General features: G+C 43.2%; 1 protein-coding gene across 1 annotated transcript; it reads left to right on the forward strand.

Annotated features, from left to right (window-relative positions):
* The first annotated feature begins 4,407 nt into the window (after positions 1 to 4,407).
* arl4c.S (ADP ribosylation factor like GTPase 4C S homeolog) lies at positions 4,408 to 7,522 on the forward strand. The gene has a single exon (XM_041578337.1). The coding sequence runs from the start codon at positions 4,784 to 4,786 to the stop codon at positions 5,363 to 5,365; it is 582 nt and encodes a 193-aa protein (XP_041434271.1). The 5' UTR covers positions 4,408 to 4,783; the 3' UTR covers positions 5,366 to 7,522.
* The last annotated feature ends 12,237 nt before the right edge of the window (positions 7,523 to 19,759 follow it).

A 19,759-nucleotide genomic window follows, 5' to 3' on the forward strand; every position in this document is an offset into this window, starting at 1 on the left:
TCTTGATAGACGGATGGAAGGGACAACTTGGAAGAAACAGAAGAAACCTTGATAAGGGGTACAGCAGGCAAACAGTTCCGTTGGCAATAGGGGCTCCAGCGGGAGACTTGAGAGGAGGACCAGTCAATGACTGGATTATGGGTGCACAACCAGGGAAGTCCCAAAACGAGTGGAGTTGAAGGGCAATCGATGAGTAGGAAGGCCAATCTCTCCAGATGCATGGTGCCCACTCTAAGAGAAAGTTCAGCGGTGGTTTGAGAAATAATGGCCGAAGACAGAGGGCGGTCATCAATAGCCAACACCCGCAGAGGAGAGGCCAAGGGTTGTAGGGGAACCGCATGACGAGCAGCAAAAACTCTGTCCATGAAATTTCCGGCAGCACCAGAGTCCAGGAAAGCTTGCACTGGGATCTTCTGGGAACCGAATTGGATCTGTGCTGGAAGAAGGAAGCGTTGAGTAGAGGGTTGGGGAGAATGACAAACACCACCCAGATAGGTCTCCCCAAACCTACCAAGGTGCTGGCGTTTCCCGGCTTCACAGGACACTCATGGGCGAAGTGCGATTTGCCCCCACAATACAGGCATAGACCGGCAGCCCTTCTCCGTAGCTTCTCCTGTTCGGAAAGACGAGCCCGTCCGATCTGCATGGGTTCCTCAGTAGATGGAGCAGAGGAAGCAGAAACCGCAGGAGTAGGAGAGGGAAAAGCAGAAGCCGGATTGAAGAGTAGGGGTCTCTGGAAGCGAGGAGCCAGGGTGGATTGGAACCGGGGATACTTCTTCGAACGCTCTCTGTCGAGCTCGAGTTGAAATTCCCTCTGCCGGGTGTCAACCTTTATAGCCAGCGCCACCAGATCCTCCCACCGAGAAGGAATTTCCCGGGAGACCAAGTCGTTTTTAATCCGCATGGCTAGGCCGTTGTAGAAGGCGGCATGGTACCCATCATTGTTCCAGGTGGTCTCTGCAACTAGGGTGCGGAACTCAATAGCGTACTCTGGAACAGAGCGAGTGCCTTGCTGGATCTGGAACAGACGAGCAGAGGATGCCATAGCTCGACCAGGGGCATCAAAGACGACCCGAAGTTCACAGATGAAGGCACTGGCGTTGTCAATCAAAGGGTCCCCCTTCTCCCACAGAGGTGATGCCCACTCCAAAGCCTTCCCCTGCAGGCGAGTAATCATGTACCCCACTTTAGCTCGTTCGGATACAAACTGACCTGGCAGCAGGGCGAACTGGATCTCGCACTGGTTGATGAAACCTCTGCATGCATCAGGATCGCCGCTGTAGAGGGGAGGCGCAGGAATGCGAGGTTCCGAAGGCTGAAGTGGGCTTGCAGGAATGGCCACAGGGACCGGGGCCACAGGGACCGGGGCCACAGGTGACAATGCCGACAGTTTGTCCAGAATAGCTTCAAGAGCCTGACCGAAGTGTGACTGCTGGGCTTCGTATGACTGCATGCGGGAAGCCAGACCGCGGATAGCGCCACCGACATCAGGTGGAGCTGGAGTCTCCTCCGAAGGGTCCATGGCCCAACTATACTGTAACGGGCCCGAAGGCACAGTAATAGTGTAGACCAAAGAGGAGACCAGACCAGGTTCGAGGTACAAGAGGGTTTATCCAAAGAATCGTCAAAATACAGGCAAATAGGTCAGACCAGGCAGAAGACAAGCAGAATCGAAGAACAGGCAGGAATCGGTACACAAGAATCAAATATAGATAATAACACCCAGGAACTCAGTAACAGGAACCTATAGTTGGGCAAGGACTGGAAGGGGAAGTAGGTTTAAATAGTCTCTGGGTTGGCGCCAAATTTTGACGTGCTTGCGTCAGACGCAGACGCCAGCGTCCTCACGCTGACGTCTCGACGCCGGCGCCCGATTCTGACGCCGGCGTCCGTTCCGTCGGCGACGACCAATCCTGGAGTGGGAAGAAGGTGAGGTCATAGACCTGTGCCCAGCAGGAGCCATGTGGTGAGGCAGGTGGTCGCCATCTTGGACGCCATCTTGGACGCCATCTTGAAGACCTGAGGTAGATTCCATTACACTGTTGTATCCCTGCTTCCCTTATATACTAATATACAGTTGTACATACATACTTCTTACTCTTACTGACATTGCATCAAATAGACAACTCCCACTGCCTTGCAACTGAGTTCCATCTATATCCCCATTTAATTTATATATCCCCTCATAAGTCAGCCAAAGGTTTTTGTTTTTTTAAATAAAGACTAGCCCTACAGTCTCTACATCTTTAGCTGCCATTTACTGTATGTTCTTATTCAACCCTGGCTGCACTTGTTTTTGGCACATTAAAATGACAAAGTAGCAACAAACACTCTCCCGCACTGCTGGCACAATGTCACACACTGATATAAGTTAATACACACAATCACATGATCTCCTTCCTTTCTGGTCCAGAGGAGGATCTTCAAATAAAGGACAATGGCAGCATCAGCCAATTGGTGGGCCCAAGATTAGCAGACACATAGATAGCCTTTCAATTATTATAGTGCACTCAAATGACAAATAAATGAAGGGTGCAGATATCTTCAAAATAATGCACTTGCCTTTACACCAAAGAATGGTACACACACAGGATTTGGTGATGGCAACACCAAGGAGCTAAATCCCTGACTGTCTTAAATTTAAATCCAATGACAACTAGAGCACAGCCTGGGTGTTAAATATTATATAATCTTGCCTTACTAATTCATAGATTCATCATCGGGACGGCGCAATGGGAATTGGCTCATGGGAAATGGAAAACATTTTGTATCTCCTGCACACAGTGTTTTTGAACCAATGTGGGTGTGGTTGGGCAGCATGCCACCCCCTAAAATCCTGCCCTAGGCCTGGACCTTGGTAGCCTTTCCACAAATCTGGGCCTGCATAGATCCATCAATGTAACTCTGTCTGCAAGGAAGGAGAGACCCCCACATTCTTTCCTTGAGTGTTCATTTTGGGTCTGTTTAAATACAAAAGGGATAGTTTGCTACTTTGTGCAGTGCTGTGCACCTCTGTTAGCTGTTGCTAGAAATTAATAGACCCTTTAAACATGTTAAATAATAAAGCTGCAGTTTCGGAATGTGTCCAGGCATCTGCGCATATTTTCTGGATGTTCTCCAAAAGCCTTTATGATCAATAACCACATGAGTAATTATGGAAGGTTCCCCTGGCCTGCACATTGATCTGCCTGCACTATTGATTGGTGCTCTTAAAAGCAGTATAGCCTAAAAGCATTCAATATTGGGGGATGGTATAGGGTTCTGCGAACCTCATCTATAATGACTTATCCATAGTGTACCGATGTATGAATCCAGAGCTGTCTGCGTATATAACTGATACCACTGATGCCATTCTCAGTGTATTTTAGCCTATATCGTTTGTGCTGCATATATATATATATCTATATATATATATATATATATATATATATATATATATATATATATATATATATATCTATATATATATATATATATATATATTATATAGGTATTGTTGGTCTTGAGGAAGGTCCCAGGGAGGGCTAAAGCATCTACCTATTACATATAACTTTACTTTTTCCTTAAGACTCATTCATGAGTGCTCCTTTTTCCTACAGTACCAAATGTGTTCAGCTAGGATCATAGACAGCATTTTGTTTTAGATCTGTCTCAATGGACACATAAGCTTCCATCTAGCGCAGCCGGTATTTGGAAATCTTCTACTAACTTCCAGAGGTCTGACACGGCCCCAGTTGTGCTCACTTAATTACCTCTCAAGAAGGTTTTCTTTTCTGGAGAAAGTGGGCATATTGGAAAGATACTCAGAAGACTCCACTAAGGAAGCTTACTGTTATATTCTGCTTGACTATACATATTTTATTATAATAACTGCAAATCCCAGAAACTCACCAACAGCCAAAGCCTGCTGGGAGCTGACTGAGGTTGTATATTCCATTACAGCTGTTTTGTTCCCTTGGACTTGAGTACCCCACTGTTCTTTCCAGGGCCCCTTTATCACTAAGACTGACCCTGTAAATATCTCTATAATAAAACCTGTTGGCATTGTCAGTAAGGAAACAGTATGCTATTAATCAGCTCTGAAGGGGTGTAAAATAAACGCAAAATAAAAAGCAAGACGAGAAGAAATCATTCAAAATCAACAAACAAATTAGTCCTGGGTGCAAGCTATATACAAAATCAGAGAATGAAGAAATAACATACACAAGGAATAAGTATAGGAAGATATTAGGACACATCCCCCATGCTCCTTCTGTGCAGGATCAGCCCTGTCCCTGCTTACTAAGCTTACACTGTATTAACAAGACTTCCCAGCATGGAAGGGGTTACATTTAGAAGTCGTAGCTGTGAATCTCTGGGCTGGAGGAGGGGCGTGAGTGGGGAGGAGACGGATGGCTGGAGATGCACATTCATTATCATGTGAAGAGCTGGAGGAGGGAGAGAGACAAGAAGGAGCTGTAGCAGAAGGGGGGCACAGGAGGTGGCAGACACAACAGCTCTCTCTCAACCAGGGATCCCAACAGCACATGGTGCAGTCATCTCAGGCACCAGAGGATCAAGGACAGTATTCCTGGTGCATGTGGCTCTCAGACATGTACCTCAGCTGAGGCTGTAAGAGGGTGGGCGAGCTCAGGGAGGTGTCTGGGCTTTCCTGTTGGGGTTTCACCTCCAGACAAGGAACTGACTCCCCTGTAGGGAGAGCACCGCCCCACAGCTGGCACCATCAGGGCATGCCCGGGGTGGGCACGGCAAGCTGGCCAGCATTTTCCCTTGCTGTCTGAACATGGGCAACATCTCCTCTAACATCTCCTCCTTCCAGTCGCTGCACATCGTTATGCTGGGTTTGGACTCTGCCGGGAAGACCACTGTACTATACCGCCTCAAGTTCAATGAATTTGTAAACACTGTGCCAACAATCGGCTTCAACACAGAACGGATCCGGCTGAGCAATGGGGCAGCAAAGGGCATCAGCTGCCACTTCTGGGATGTGGGGGGCCAGGAGAAGCTGCGACCACTCTGGAAGTCATACAGTCGTTGCACGGATGGGATCATTTATGTAGTGGACTCAGTAGATTCAGACCGGCTGGAAGAAGCCAAAACCGAATTGCACAAAGTGACCAAGTTCGCAGAGAACCTAGGCACCCCCCTCCTGGTTATTGCAAACAAACAGGATCTGCCCAAATCCATGGCTGTGTCTGATATTGAGAGGCAATTGGCACTGCAAGAATTGAGCCCTTCTACCCCATACCATGTGCAGCCAGCCTGTGCAATCATCGGAGAGGGGCTGACCGAGGGCATGGACAAGCTGTACGAGATGATCCTTAAGCGGAGGAAGACCCTCAAACAAAAGAAGAAACAGCGATAATGCCAGGTGTTGAGCTCTGGGTGATGCTCTGCCAAAGATGCCTGTGCATACAATATATATGCCCACACGATGGCCACTAGGCTGCCTATCCATCTGAAATCTACTTGGCCTCCAGGGGCTCCATATAATGAGGACTATTGGGCCTGTATTGCTGGTTTATTGACAGATTATTGCTAATTATTGCTCCTTGGGCCATCAGGAATGACTGGGCCCAGTACGGTTCTACCGTCAATGAAGGCTGCTCTGTTGGTCAACGTGGCTTGATCACATTTGAGCTCATTTGAATCTCCAATGGAATATTACGGATCAAACTTAATAAACTCACCGTTTTCTTTTCTGACCCAATGAACAGTATGAAAGAACGTTCTCCTTGCACTGAGTGACATGAGCTGGACCTTGTTTCACCAGTGGGACTTGATTTAACCTTTGTCAGGGCAGGACCCTGCTGTTAACCTCTTCCATGCTGAGGGAGACTGTTATTGCAGTGCAATATGCTGGCAACTCCCCCAGTTACAATCATGGATTAAAATCTTATATATATATATATATATATATGTGCGTGTGTGTACAGCCAAGGATTACCTGCTGTAAGGACAAGGACATGGGAATGAATTGAAGAGGGACTACTTCTGTATTTTGGATGACAAGGGGCAGACATGATGTATTTTTTTTTTTTTTTTTTATTGCCAAATTGAAACTTGAAAATGTCAATTTAATGGTGGTGATACATTTAATGGGGACTGATACTTGTGTCACTGTCTTACTGTCTACTGTCCAGTGCTTGAGCTATACAGAATATTGCTTTCTGGCCTTAGCTGTTTTAGTCACATCTTCCTACTTATGGCATCTGTGGCTGGTGTTCATGTGGCTATGGATTGTCTTCCTGTTTCCTCTTATTTCTTCCCCCTCCTTCTCTCCTTCTCTCTCTTTCTCTCTGCAGGCCAAAGATTCACAGCCACGACTTCTACATGTAACCCCTTCCATGCTGGAAAGTCTTGTGAATACAGTGTAAGCCTAGCAAGCAGGGATAGGGGATGTGTCCTAATATCTTCCTATACTTATTTCTGTTGCATGGGATTAACATTAGGACTCTCTGTTATTTCTGCATTCTCTGATCTGCATATAGTTGTACCCAATACGAATATGATTATTGATTTTGAATGATTTCTGCTCGTCTTGCCTGCGTTTTAATTCTTCTTTTACATCCATTCAGAGCATTGTGTTGAACAAAGCCGATTAATAGCATACTGTTTATTTACTGATTTTATTATAGAGATATGTTTAGGGTCTTGATGATCAAGGGGCCCTGACAAGAATTCTGGGGCCCAAGTTGAAGGGAAAAATGACTGTGACTCGGGAATATGCAACCTCAGTCAGCTCCCAGCACCCTTCAGCAGTCTTTGTCTGTTGGTGACTTGCTGGGTGTTGCAGATCAATAACAAACCGATAGCAGCAGGTAGGGGGCTTCCAGATATGTATTAAATAATATCTATAGAATATAATTTATCTTTTGCTCCTTAGTCAGCATTAATCCCTCAAGGGGCTTTGCTGATGCCAAGCACTCAGGACAAATGCCATCTCTGTCCTACCCTAAGGCTACGGGCAAACTGTGCATTTCTCTGCTAACGTTGATACACAATCCGCTGCGTTTTGCCCCATTCCTGCAAATGGAGTGATAGGCTCAGCACCAGCCTGTTAATGCACATGTGGTGCAGATTTTGGCATATGTTTCTGTGTTGAAACCTGCCCTGTGTGTGTGCTGACAGGCTGCTGCCATACTGCAGTAAGCACTGATATGTCTATGCCAACAGAGAATACATACTATGTGGCAATAGCCTAAAACCAACCCTTTTCATACCAATATGCTGTGTCGGAGCTAAACCAGTTCCCACAATTAGCCCTTCATATTCCTGCATTTGACTGTATTGAGACTTTGTGTTGCCAGGTGAATGTGCTCCCTGCTCCCCCCCCCCCCCGCCTCATATGTTCAGCTAATTTAAGCAATGTCAATGATCTGTCTGCTTGTCTCCATTTGTCCTGACTCAGTCCAATCAGACAGTGTCAGTGGTCAGCCTACTGTGTTCCCATTTCCATATGTCCAACTGCGTTTACACTTTTACAGATGGTGAATAAAAAAATAAATGCATTTTACAGTAACAAAGCAAAATCCATTGTGTGAATGGTTGCCGTGATACCAGGTGAGCATATATATTGCTGACTGCTGTTGCAAATTATTATGTTTAACTTGCTAAGTACCCAGTATGATGTTAGCTGAAAATATTCCAATTGTCATCTTAGATTAGTGACTGGTCAGTGCCCAGAGCATGCCCTACAGATCAGCTAATAACACACAAAGTACTGGGTAATGTTGTTTAGACTTAAAAATGAATGATCTGAAGTAAAATGGCACACACATCCTTTATAAAGAAGAGCTATGCTTCATATGTTTTACAGATATAGGGCAATTGAACACGGGGTGTTTTATTGCTCATGGGTGACATCCCATTACAAGTTAATTTGATTTGTTAATCTTTATAATTTTCTGCAGGGTACATAAGCCACATTTATAAATTCTCCTGAGAACAGACAGCAACAGAACTGATCAGGGCATAGGTTAATAAGTGCATAGAACAATTCTTGCTTGTGTTAATGTATGTATACTCATGAACTGGAGTTGCCACGTGGCTTGTCTCAGCTGAGCTCCAAGGGCTTCATTGTGGTCAGAATATCATGTGTTCATTCTTTTGTCTTAGGAGAACGTCTCTGCTACCCATGTATAAAAATATATAGAATATTTAAATACATAAAAAAGGAAACCGAGCTTACAAACAGACAAGCCCTCATTCTGTATTGCCTGTTTAAAGGATATGTTCACCTTTAAAATTAAGTTTTGATTTGGGTATAGATGAGTATACTCTTCGAACTTTGGTCTTCATTTTTTATACAGCATGATTTTAGAATGATTGCCCTCCATGTTTGCCTCAACCTGGAAAATTAAAGGTTCTCTGGTTGCCCGAGACATTGGCTCATTCAGCCAGTTAGTATACAGATTCTGAGGCTTGTCATGTATTTTTAGGATAATGTATATTTTAAGCTTTCATTTTGGGACCTCTGCTGGTCATCTTTCATGATGTCTTTCAAGACACTGACCCAAAGCAATCAAGTACATAACTGTCCATTTCAACATTTACCCCAGTCTGTTGTGCCTCTTCTTTGAAAATTTCATCTGTTTGGGCTACTCTCATGCAGAGGTTCCCCCTGTGCCAGTTTAAGCTGGGTACTAGTGCCAAGAGTGGAAAAATTGAAAAAGCACTAAACTGTACATGTGCCATGCCCTCGGTAGTACAGATACTCTTGGAGAAGACTTAAAGGAACAGTAACACCAAAAAATGGAAGTGTGTTAAAGTAATGAAAATATAATGTTGTGTTGCCCAGCATTGGTAAAACTGGTGTGTTTACAGTACAATAATTCATATAAACAAGCTGTAGTTTAGTTATGGAGGTAGCCATTCAAAGCTGAAAAAGGAGAAAAGACACAGGTTACACAGCATTTAGCAGATAAGCTCTGTAGTGTACAATGGGATTCTTCCGAGTTGTGTATCCTGTGCTTAAATGGCTGCCCTCATGGCTACACAGCAGCTTGTCTATGTAAACCAGTATTGCCCAACCAGTAGCTCGTGAGCAACATGTTGCTCTCAAACCCCTTGGATGTTGCTCCCAGTGGTCTCAAAGCAGGTGTTTATTTTTGATTTCCAGGCTCAGAGTTGGTTCTATAAAAACCAGTGTACTGTCAAACAGAGTCTCAATGTAGGTTGATAATTCACATAGGGGCTACCAAATGGCCAATCACAACACTTATTTGGCACCCCAAGAACATTTTTCATGCTAGTGTTGCTCCACAACTCCTTTTACTTATGAATGTTGCTCACGGGTTCAAAAGGTTGGGGATCCCTGATGTAAACTATAGTAGAGTTTCTGAAGCAAACACACCAGTTGTACAAGAGCAGGGCAACACTACATTATATTGTCATTCCTTTAAAAAACATTCATGTTTTAATGTTACTGTTCCTTTAACAGTGTGCACAGTCCCAGAGTAGATAGTCGGTGATATTAATCACTTGGGGGTTCCTAACAAATTAACAACTGATTTTCCTTTTGTTTTCTTTTGCATTGCATTTCTTACGGTTCCAGGCAGATTTAACTAAAAAATATTACATTTGGATGATCCAGCTTCAGGAAATGACACCCCCTATTTAAATGCAATCAGAATTTAGATGGTTACTTCATTTAATCTTTCTTTTTAATTAAATTCTATTCAGCAGCGCCAGGGTGTAAAGGTAAACAACGGAGACTCTGAATCGGTCAAATAAACACAAAGACAATGATAATGACATTGATACAGGATGGTTGTGGGTGTTTTTTTTCCAGAGGAAGTAGATACAGACACGTGCCTACCAGGAAATACCCTTCCCCATACAATGCAGAAGTAGTTATGTTAATGTTAGCCAGTTTATATTCCCTGCATCACTGCACTTTGTTCAGAATCGTTCACTTGAATCTGGGCACAAATGATATGCCATATACTGCAACTAGCATGGCAAGCGATTGTGTGTGGTTTCTCCCTGTCCTTGCATAGAGAAGGGAATTAGGGAATTAGGCCTATGGCATATAAACTGTTTTGTAGAGTTGTTGAACTATGGAGGTCCAAACACACAAAATGAACTCTGACTGGACAGACATCAACACTGACAGACTGCTCAGAAACAGCGAAGCTATAAAACAAAACACCTAGTGTGCCCTAGGCCTTGACTCCACCCCCATTTATTCAATACTTTTGTGTAAAACAATAATATATGATACAGTAAATATAGATAGAGAATAGACATACTTTGTGTTGTCCGATTTTGATCAGGCCAGTTTAAAAATCTTGTCAGCAAAGACCTGCATTGGTGCGTCTTACAGATCGTTTGGCAGCTTCCCTAGAGTAGCAAATATTAAGCTGTATGGGATGTTTCTAAAGACAGAGCCCATACTATAGCTCTACAATTATAGGCTGGGGACAGGTGATGAGGCCTTACATCCCTATAATAGTTTAGCTGATATGATACACTCATCACTATATATCACAATGCAACCAACTGCCTATGTTTTATGACTGGCAACCATTAGAAGCCACCAATGAACATCAGTGCCTTCACATTCCCCCTGCAACTAGTGACACACAACATTGGGGATCAGATGACAATCATCTGGCAGCATTTATAGAGGCTCATGGCACAGCAATTTGAGAGATGTACTGTTCGAAAATACTTCTTCCTACATATCTATTAGAGTTTTGAGTACTCTGTTAAGAGGTTTTTAGAATGAAAGGTCTACACATTCAGGGTGAAGCTTCATTCCAAACTTATACGAGTGGTAATACAGCATTCATGGCTTTGCACTTGATTACCAGGGGGCAAATTCTTTCCTAAGCTGTAACATTTACAGTGCTATAGGCAGCTATTGTGTTTAGTAAACTGGAAAAGTTTGTTTTACCACTTACATATTTTATGAAAAGTGACTGGCACTTGAAGTCTCAGGCAGTATAGTGCTGGAGGTGAGAATACAAACAATGATATTCAGATTTAAGCTGGTACAAATGCAGCAAGGTTCCATGCTCAGTGGGCAAGCGGCACATAACATTCCACTATTCCCACTATAACATGGTCTTGATCACAAAGAATAGTCCCTCTTGCTTTTTTCTACTTGTGAGCTGGCAATTTCTCCCTGGCACAAGAGTTCAGATTTGGTTCGGTATTCGACTGAATCCATACTCAAAGATTCGATTGAACCCAGAAAAGAAGGGTTCAGTACATCGCTAGTTTTAGAGCCAATCTATGGAAAAAATCTTTGAGTGCTTCTCCACCACCTCTACATTTGTGAAAGGTTTACCTTCCATATATATATGTACCTTCTTTATAAAATGTATTCAAATAGGAGCTGCAATGTTGCTTACTGATGCCTTGACTATGAAAAAGATTGCAACAGCTCTATCTGGTACTTGTTAACACATAGTAACATTACTCTATTTGTCATTGTCATCTGAGACAAGCAGTATGGCAGCTCTCTTCCATGTAAATGCAAAAGTACAGATCCTTCTCTGGTCCTTACTGACAAGATGAGGCACATGGAGAGAAAATGTGGGGTGCTGTCCCATGCCTGCAAGAAGGTGACATGTACTGAAAATCCTGATATGACCCCAAAATCCCTTCTTAGCACAATACAGTCCTAGTGTCATGTTATGGCTCCCACTTGACTTTAGTTGACTGAGTTCACTATTCCAGCTCATGCTTTTGGCACCGGCTCTACCAAGTTTTCAGTGTGTATTGAAAGCTATTTACATGGCTTGAGTGGCAAGATACACTTGGGGGATGGGAAGAGGATTCTAATTTCTTCTGAAATGTGACCAAAACTACATTTGTTATATTTATAATATATTCAGCAAAAGGGTTGTGTTGCTCATGCAGGACAGTGAATGGAGGGCACAAATGGTTATAACTCAAAAAAGTAAATTTAAAGGAAAATAAACAAGATTAAGCAAATAGGGATCATTGTCCCTTATGGCACTAAGTACATGAACAACAGGAGTCCCATAAGGAAGAAACTGATTTAGTGTGCAGGAAGATACATAAAGCAGGAGAATGTTTTACGCAGCAATCTGAGCTCCACAAGAATCATGTCAGACAAAGGGCTGTGTCACTCTGTGAGAAATCTCCTCTCCCGCAGGCAAAATGTGTCGACAATACCTGCCCCTTCAGATGAGTCAGAATATGCACATGTAAAAGACATGCTGTGATCCTGGATAATCACTTGAAAATGTGGAAGGAGGTATTTTTAAGTGATTACCCAGGGTTGACGCATGTAATGTGTTTTACATGCACCAATTCCAACTAATATGAAGGGGCGGGTATCGTTGGGCACTTCATCTCCCGGGGTAGAGGAGATTTCCTCACTTGGGCAATGAAGTGCCCCATGTATCCAGCCCAACTACAAATTATTAATATATCTAGACATTAAGCCCGTTAAATTAACGGGCGCTAGAACATATGTCGTCACATACCTCCCAACATTTCAGAATGGGTAACATTAGTAGGCAGGGCCCCCTTTGTAACACTGGTGGCCTGGGGGTTAATGCTGGTGCCCAGGGGGTGTTAACATTGGTGGCCAGGGGGGTGTTAACATTGGTGGCGAGGGGGGTTAACATTGGTGGCCAGGGGGGGTTAACATTGGTGGCCAGGGGGGTTAACATTGGTGGCCAGGGGGGGTTAAAATTGGTGGCCAGGGGGGGTTAACATTGGTGGCATGGGGGGTTAACAATGGTGGCCAGGGGGGTTAACATTGGTGGCCAGGGGGGTTAACATTGGTGGCCAGGAGGGGTTAACATTGGTGGCCAGGGGGGTTAACATTGGTGGCCAGGGGGGGTTAACATTGGTGGCCAGGGGGGGTTAACATTGGTGGCCAGGGGGGTTAACATTGGTGGCCAGGGGGGGGTTAACATTGGTGGCCAGGGGGGGTTAACATTGGTGGCCAGGGGGTTAACATTGGTGGCCAGGGGGGGTGTTAACATTGGTGGCCAGGGGGTTAATGCTGGTGCCCGGGGGGTGTTAACATTGGTGTCATCACATACCTCCCAACATTTCAGAATGGGTAACATTAGTAGGCAGGGCCCCCTTTGTAACACTGGTGGCCAGGGGGTTAATGCTGGTGGCCAGGGGGTGTTAACATTGGTGGCCAGGGGGGTGTAACATTGGTGGCCAGGGGGGTGTTAACATTGGTGGCGAGGGGGGGTTAACATTGGTGGGCAGGGGGGTTAACATTGGTGGCCAGGGGGGGTTAACATTGGTGGTCAGGGGGGTTAACATTGGTGGGCAGGGGGGGTTAACATTGGTGGCCAGGGAGGGTTAACATTGGTGGCCAGGGGGGTGTTAACATTGGTGGCCAGGGGGGGTTAACATTGGTGGCTAGGGGGGGTTAACATTGGTGGCCAGGGGGGGTTAACATTGGTGGAACTTGTTGGAACATTGGTGGAACTTGTCCGTGGACTCCCCGGGTCACACATCCCACAGCTGGAGCTGCTCCTGTCACATGGTGCCGAAAAATCGCGAGTGTTCGCCGCACTTCGCCAGGCGAATTTACACTCTGGTCGGCGTCTATCTACTTCGCCAGCGTAAATTCGCCAGAGACACTAGCGTAAATTCGCCAGAGACGGGCCGTGGGGCACATGCGCAGTAGCGCATTTCCACGGACACAGGGACTGGGACTGGACGCAGAGACACTTGGACTTTATTATATAGGATTATTATATCTTTATTTACACATTGAACAGACGGAAGTGTTGGGTTTACATTTGTCACGGTAGATAATGCAAACAGTTAATGTAGACATAAGATGAGACTTCCGTATGTCTATTATCACCTGCACCGCGCCTCATCTCCCTCATATGCTATGGAGGAGCTACTGACCATTGTTTATTACGTCAAGGGAACATTCCAAAAATGCAATTGGCAGTCTCCCATTTGTCTCAGCTGACCACCACCCCTTTTTATGAATCACATCAGACTGCTGTTCTTTAGTTCCTGCTGTATTTGTAATGGAGAATTCTGAGGAAAAGAAATAAAAACTGCCCACATAAATGTTTATGAGCCATTAGGATAAAGCATATCTGACCCTACTTTGTCTTGTGGCACTGATCTGGGAGTAAAATTTCAAGCAAGATGGACTTTGTCGTTTGACAAAAAGGAAACAGTTGGGTGAGTACCAGGAAATAGATTATCACGTGCAAAGAGACAAAGTGCAACTGACCCTTATCCCTTTAGGTGCTGGCTTTATTTAATTTAGCCATTGTGTAAATACACAATGTAACATAGATTAAAGAGAAACCCAGAGATGTAGAATCCATGGTAATGATATGTCAGGACTTCTGAGTAAACGCTACCCTACTGGTATGTAAAGGGTTAAAGAATAAACTAGAAGATGTGTTTCCAAAACTACACTTCTAAACACTGTATTCAACATTGATTTTATGTAAATGTCAACACAAGAGTATTTCTTTTAGACCTTTTTGGGGATGCGGTGCGTTCTGTACACCAACTGAATCATCAGGATCCCTGATGGCCCTCTATACCCCTGGAACGTATTCTGCTGTCTTTATTATTATGACCCTGTAAGAGAAACTTATGGCAAGAAAATGTATAAGGGCAGTCGTACATCGGGAGCTGATGCCCATAGGAACAGCTGATGACAATACAAAAGGAACCATTCTCATGGTGATTTCCATGTCCTGTAATGTAAACTTATTTTTCAAGCATATTTTTTTTTTTGCAGGGTCCCAATTTTCCTTGGCTGACAAAGCACTCTGTGTAATATTAGCCTAGAGGTAATAGGCAGGGTTCTTTTAGGGCTGCCACTATTTAGTCTGAAAATACTTGCCTAGGTACTGTTGGACAGAAAAGTGCCAATACTAACTCAAAAAATGTTCAATCTTTTATTTACTACTATATTTCCCAAGTTTTATATTATTTGAGCTTTGATTAATCTGCCCCTTTGTTTGCTTAAAGATTTAAGTGCTATGTATAGTGCTGCAACATATATTTATTTGGATTTATTAAAATTCAAACTATAAAGACTCCCCAGCAGTTTACATTTTAGCCCATGTAATTAATACAATACATATTAATGATACATTAAACGATTCATATTAACCCATCCTAAACAGCACATAGATCCATTTTTGCACCCTGCGAGGAACTCCAAAGGGAGGATATTTTTCTACTTTAGTTAAAAAAAACTGCCTGGTTTATTTAGGAGGGAATTCTCTAAGGTTTCCAAGGTGAGGTTTGCCTTTTGGGAGATAACAATAATCTGCAGACATTCCAGAGCTAAATGAGTAAATGGAATGGAGGGGGCGTGTGGAACTTTTTGCTGCACAGTCTCAAATTATGCATTTAGGACACAAAGCTCTTAAGGCAAAATAATTCAAATTCAGAAATGCAGTTGGCATTTCTAATTGTTAAAGTCCTAACAAGCATTTCTAACTATTTAACTACTGGTGTTGTTTATTTTTTTTTTACATTATATGTTGATTGAGGTTAGGGATCCTGTGTAAGCCCAATGAAATACAGTCAGATTTGTGGAGCCGTGCCAATGTGAAGGAGTGATATATTTAGGGTACCAGCTTTGTCAACAGTCTGGTACCCAGTTCTCTATAAAATTAAAAACAGATTGTCATTGGTAATTACCAGTAGAGGGTGTATGAGCAGATCAGCACTGTGGGGCCAATGTACCCCTTTTAATTTTTATACTGTGAGGACCCTCTCTACCTTCTGTAGTGGTGTATGTAATCTGTATGTATGCTTAGTATTGTACAGTGCTGCAAAATATGTTGGTGCTTTCTAAAGACTTGTTAATGATTTAATAAGAATGATGGAAATTACAGTTTGTTGTGTAACATAAGGGGGAACTGAATGTGTTAATATGTATTCTCTCTTTTAGTGGATGTGTTTCCTAGCTACCGTTGCTTTGTGTTTGTAGTCTGAAATTCCTGCACAGAGCTACATGTAGTTAGATCATGTTGGAGCTCTAATATAGGATTTTTTCAAGCTTTACCTACAGTATTAGACCTATGCAGCTTTAACTTTTAAGCCAAACCTAGTCCTCCATTGGTTGAAAGGCCAACATGAACAGGTCCACCATCAGAGGCCCCCATATCATTTTATTACCAAGAGCCTTCCCAGTGGGTTAAGAAAATAGGTGCTGGACCCTGTCAACTAAAGGTGGTCATTAAGCTGGCAAGGTCACAAAATGAGCTGATCTTTGCCTGATATGCAGTGTCGGACTGGGGTGCCAGGGTCCCACCAGAAAACCTTAGATCATGGACCCACTTTCCAAACTGTTATTCCTCCTCTCCTCACTCAACCTCTTCATTCTCCTAGTCTTTTATATCTAATTTTCCATTATTATGCATTTTTTTCTCAATACTTCCATCATATGTAAAACCCAGAGAGCACAATGTGATGTGGTTATATTAGTGATTCATTAGGCAGTCAACTGCAATTGGCCTACAATAACATTACTAGTGAAATCCAGGATTGGCAGTTTCATCTCCTTACATGCCTCCTCCTACATACATCAGCCACAGCTGCAAATTACAGCATCCTCTAGCAGCTGAGGGCAAAGTGAAATTTTACTCCAGGGATTAACCAATAGCAACCATGCACACGTTTGCTTTTATTTTTCTTAGTTTAACTGCCTAATGAATGCCAATTGCTGGTTGGATGCTATATTACTACACTGGCATATTTATAATCCCTCTGTAGGCCACTAGTCCCAGGGTGTGTTTTACCACAAATGTGGATTTATGCAATTTAGTTAACATTAAGAACAAGTTGCTTTTTATTACTACAGTGAAAAAAGATATAATTAAAAAAAAATAGAATTCTTAAAATAGACTTTATGAGGATGGTTTTCCCTGTAATTTGGAGCTTGCTGTATATCGAGTTTCTGGAGATCCCATAATTGTACCTGTGCTGCAGCCCAAACATATTTGTCTGTGTTTGTTGGAGAGAGAGGTTGATCTTGCATTTTTTGTGTACAGGTATGGGACCTGTTATCCAGAATGCTCGGGACCTGGGGTTTTCCGAATAACGGATGTTTCCGTAATTTGGGTCTTCGTGCCTTAAGTCTACTAGACATTCATGTAAACATTAAATAACCCCAATAGGCTGGTTTTGCTTCCAATAAGGATTTATTATATCTTATTTGGGATCAAGTACAAGCTACTGTTTTATAATTACAGAGAAAAAGGAAATCATTTTTAAAAACTTGGGTTATTTGGATAAAATGGAGTCTATGGGAGCTCCGTAATTTGGAGCTTTCTGGATATCGGGTTTCTGGACAAGGGATCTTATACCTGTACAGGTAACAGTGTTAATTATTTGGCATGAGTTAAATTGGACTGGAATCCAATGAAAGCTGGCAAAGTGTTCAACTGTCCATGGCTTTAAACTTGGTATTTTTGTTTTCATCTTCTAAGTCCATGAAGATGAAGAGTAGCAATTATACCCCACTCACTTTTTGTTTTTTCTGTTTGTCTCCTTTTCCTAACGGAGCAGGGACTTCATCCTAATTATGTATTGAAATACCTAAGCACTTAAAGGAGAAGGAAAGTCTGCTTGCACTTGGGGGTGCCAAATTTCCCCAGGCAAAAGCAAGTGCAGTAGAACAAAATAGCCGACTTTTAAGTTAAAGTTCCACTTTTTGTTCTACTGTGCATGCACAACCGCGCATAGAAAGAGGAAGCGGGAAGAAGATCTCTTCATGGTGCTCACTGGTATAACCCCGGCCTGGTGCAGTTTTCTGCTAATAGGAGCACAGGCCCGGGGGTTTCAGGTAAGTCAATACATTTACTTGGGGGTGCCAAATGTTTGTACAAGTACAAACAGACTTTGCTTCTCCTTTAAGCATAGCTTTACCTATGTTTACTGTATAACCATACCCCTGTTTGTATTTATGCCTAGTAAAGCACTACATACATTTCAATAACAATATAGAGCAGGATTCAACGACTTTGGTCCAGTCTCCACCTCTTCCGTCCAATGAAGCCTCAATTCATGGAAATAACCGTGCATAAGAACTTGGTCAAAAGTGTTAAAACTTGAAAAAGAGCTCTTTGCTCAAACATGTAGTGGATTAGTAAAAGCACAATTTTTGCAGCAATGTACTGTGTTTGACCAAGTTCTTATCCACGGTTATTTCTATGCACTGCATACATTTGTGGTTCTGTATAAAAAACATAAATGCATACATACATAGGTCTACAGCCTACAGCATTTACAAAAATATAAAGTGCAACTAGGGTTACTGTGTATAGAACATTATAGACAATACTAATACTGCTCAGGCCTCCAATATTTGCAACACATGAATTAAGTCTGGAAAGCAGAGCTGTCTCAATAATTTAACCTGATGTGGCGTCAGAATGATTTAAGGGTACAGCAACGCACTCCAAGTGCCTAAAACCTGCTGTAATGCAAAACTGTCCAAATAAGTCTAATGTACTCAAAAACTGTTCCGTGATATTCTGGGAAAGTAATAGCAATTAGTTAGTAAGGCATAAGATTACAGTGCTTGTACAAAATAACCATACCCAGTGTATTATTAAACAGACAAATTGAGTCTTACTGATCCATTTTTAAAATGTACCATAAATGGGCCAGAGGAAAGTGGAGCAATCACAGAGATATCATATCCAAAGGATCTGGCAGATAACCTAGTGTAATTGCTTGGAAAGGGCTGGATATATAAAAAGCACATTTCAATGGAAATTGGTTCATGCTCTATAATTGCTAAATAAACAGGCAGAGCATAAAGTTCATGTTCATGCACCACTCCCAGCTCTCTAGCGGCCCTGCTACAAGTTAATCTTCTTAGCTGCTCTGTGTAACAACAAAACAGCAGGGTGGCATGCCAACAGGTCCGGACTGAGAATTAAAATAGGCGCTGGCATTTCAGGTACTCAGAAGCCCAATCAGCCCACACAGAGGCCCAAAAAGCCCCCACCAGCCCACTAAATACTGACTTTCTGTGGCACCTTATAGCAGCCCCTCTGGCATTTGCCAGAACCCACAAATTGCCAGTCCAGGTCTGCATGCCACAGAAAATACTCTGGGCCTGTAGCTAGGGAACCAATTGGTTATAGTGAGACTTAATTAGTAATGGCCAACATAGGCCAGACCAAATGCTTTGATATAATTTGAGCAGTTTACCCTGCTAACCTAAGGGTTCAAGCACACGGGCAGATTCGGGGAGATTTAGTCGCATGTCGACTAATCGACTCTTCTGCGGGGCGACTAAACTCCCCGAACTGCCTTCCCCCTGCTTGCCGCCTGCTATAATGACAAAATGCCAGCGCCAATGCACTCGCAGCGCTTCGATTTCCGAAGTCGCCTAAAGTTTCCTCGTGAGGCAACTTCAGGCAACTTCGGAAATCGAAGCGCCGCGAGTGCATTCATAACTCCCTTTCTTATTAGAATCACCCACAATAATACTTGTGCACTTCCTTGTAGGGACCAAATGCATGGGACGACTTTCACTACAAGGTAAAATGTGACGTCATTTTTCGTCCGGCGGAGATCGATCGTTTGGTTGATCGGACAGGTGAAAAGATTTCTGTCAGCTGCCGATAATTTTTCTGCGTGTATTGATGATTGTACGATTTTTAGTGGCAGGTCGGAAGATGGGAAAGACCGATGTTCTGCCCCTGACAGCAATCGTATCAAAGTTATGTCCAGCAAAACTGGTGACAGTCTCCCACTGAAAATACACGCAGAGAAATTATCGGCAGCCGAAATCTTTTAA

The sequence above is a fragment of the Xenopus laevis genome, chromosome 9_10S, assembly GCF_017654675.1.
Source record: "Xenopus laevis strain J_2021 chromosome 9_10S, Xenopus_laevis_v10.1, whole genome shotgun sequence".
Classification (NCBI taxonomy): Eukaryota; Metazoa; Chordata; class Amphibia; order Anura; family Pipidae; genus Xenopus; species Xenopus laevis.

Coding starts and splice junctions, on each gene's coding strand:
- arl4c.S (XM_041578337.1), top strand. CDS start 4,784: ATGGGCAACATCTCCTCTAACATCTCCTCCTTCCAGTCGCTGCACATC.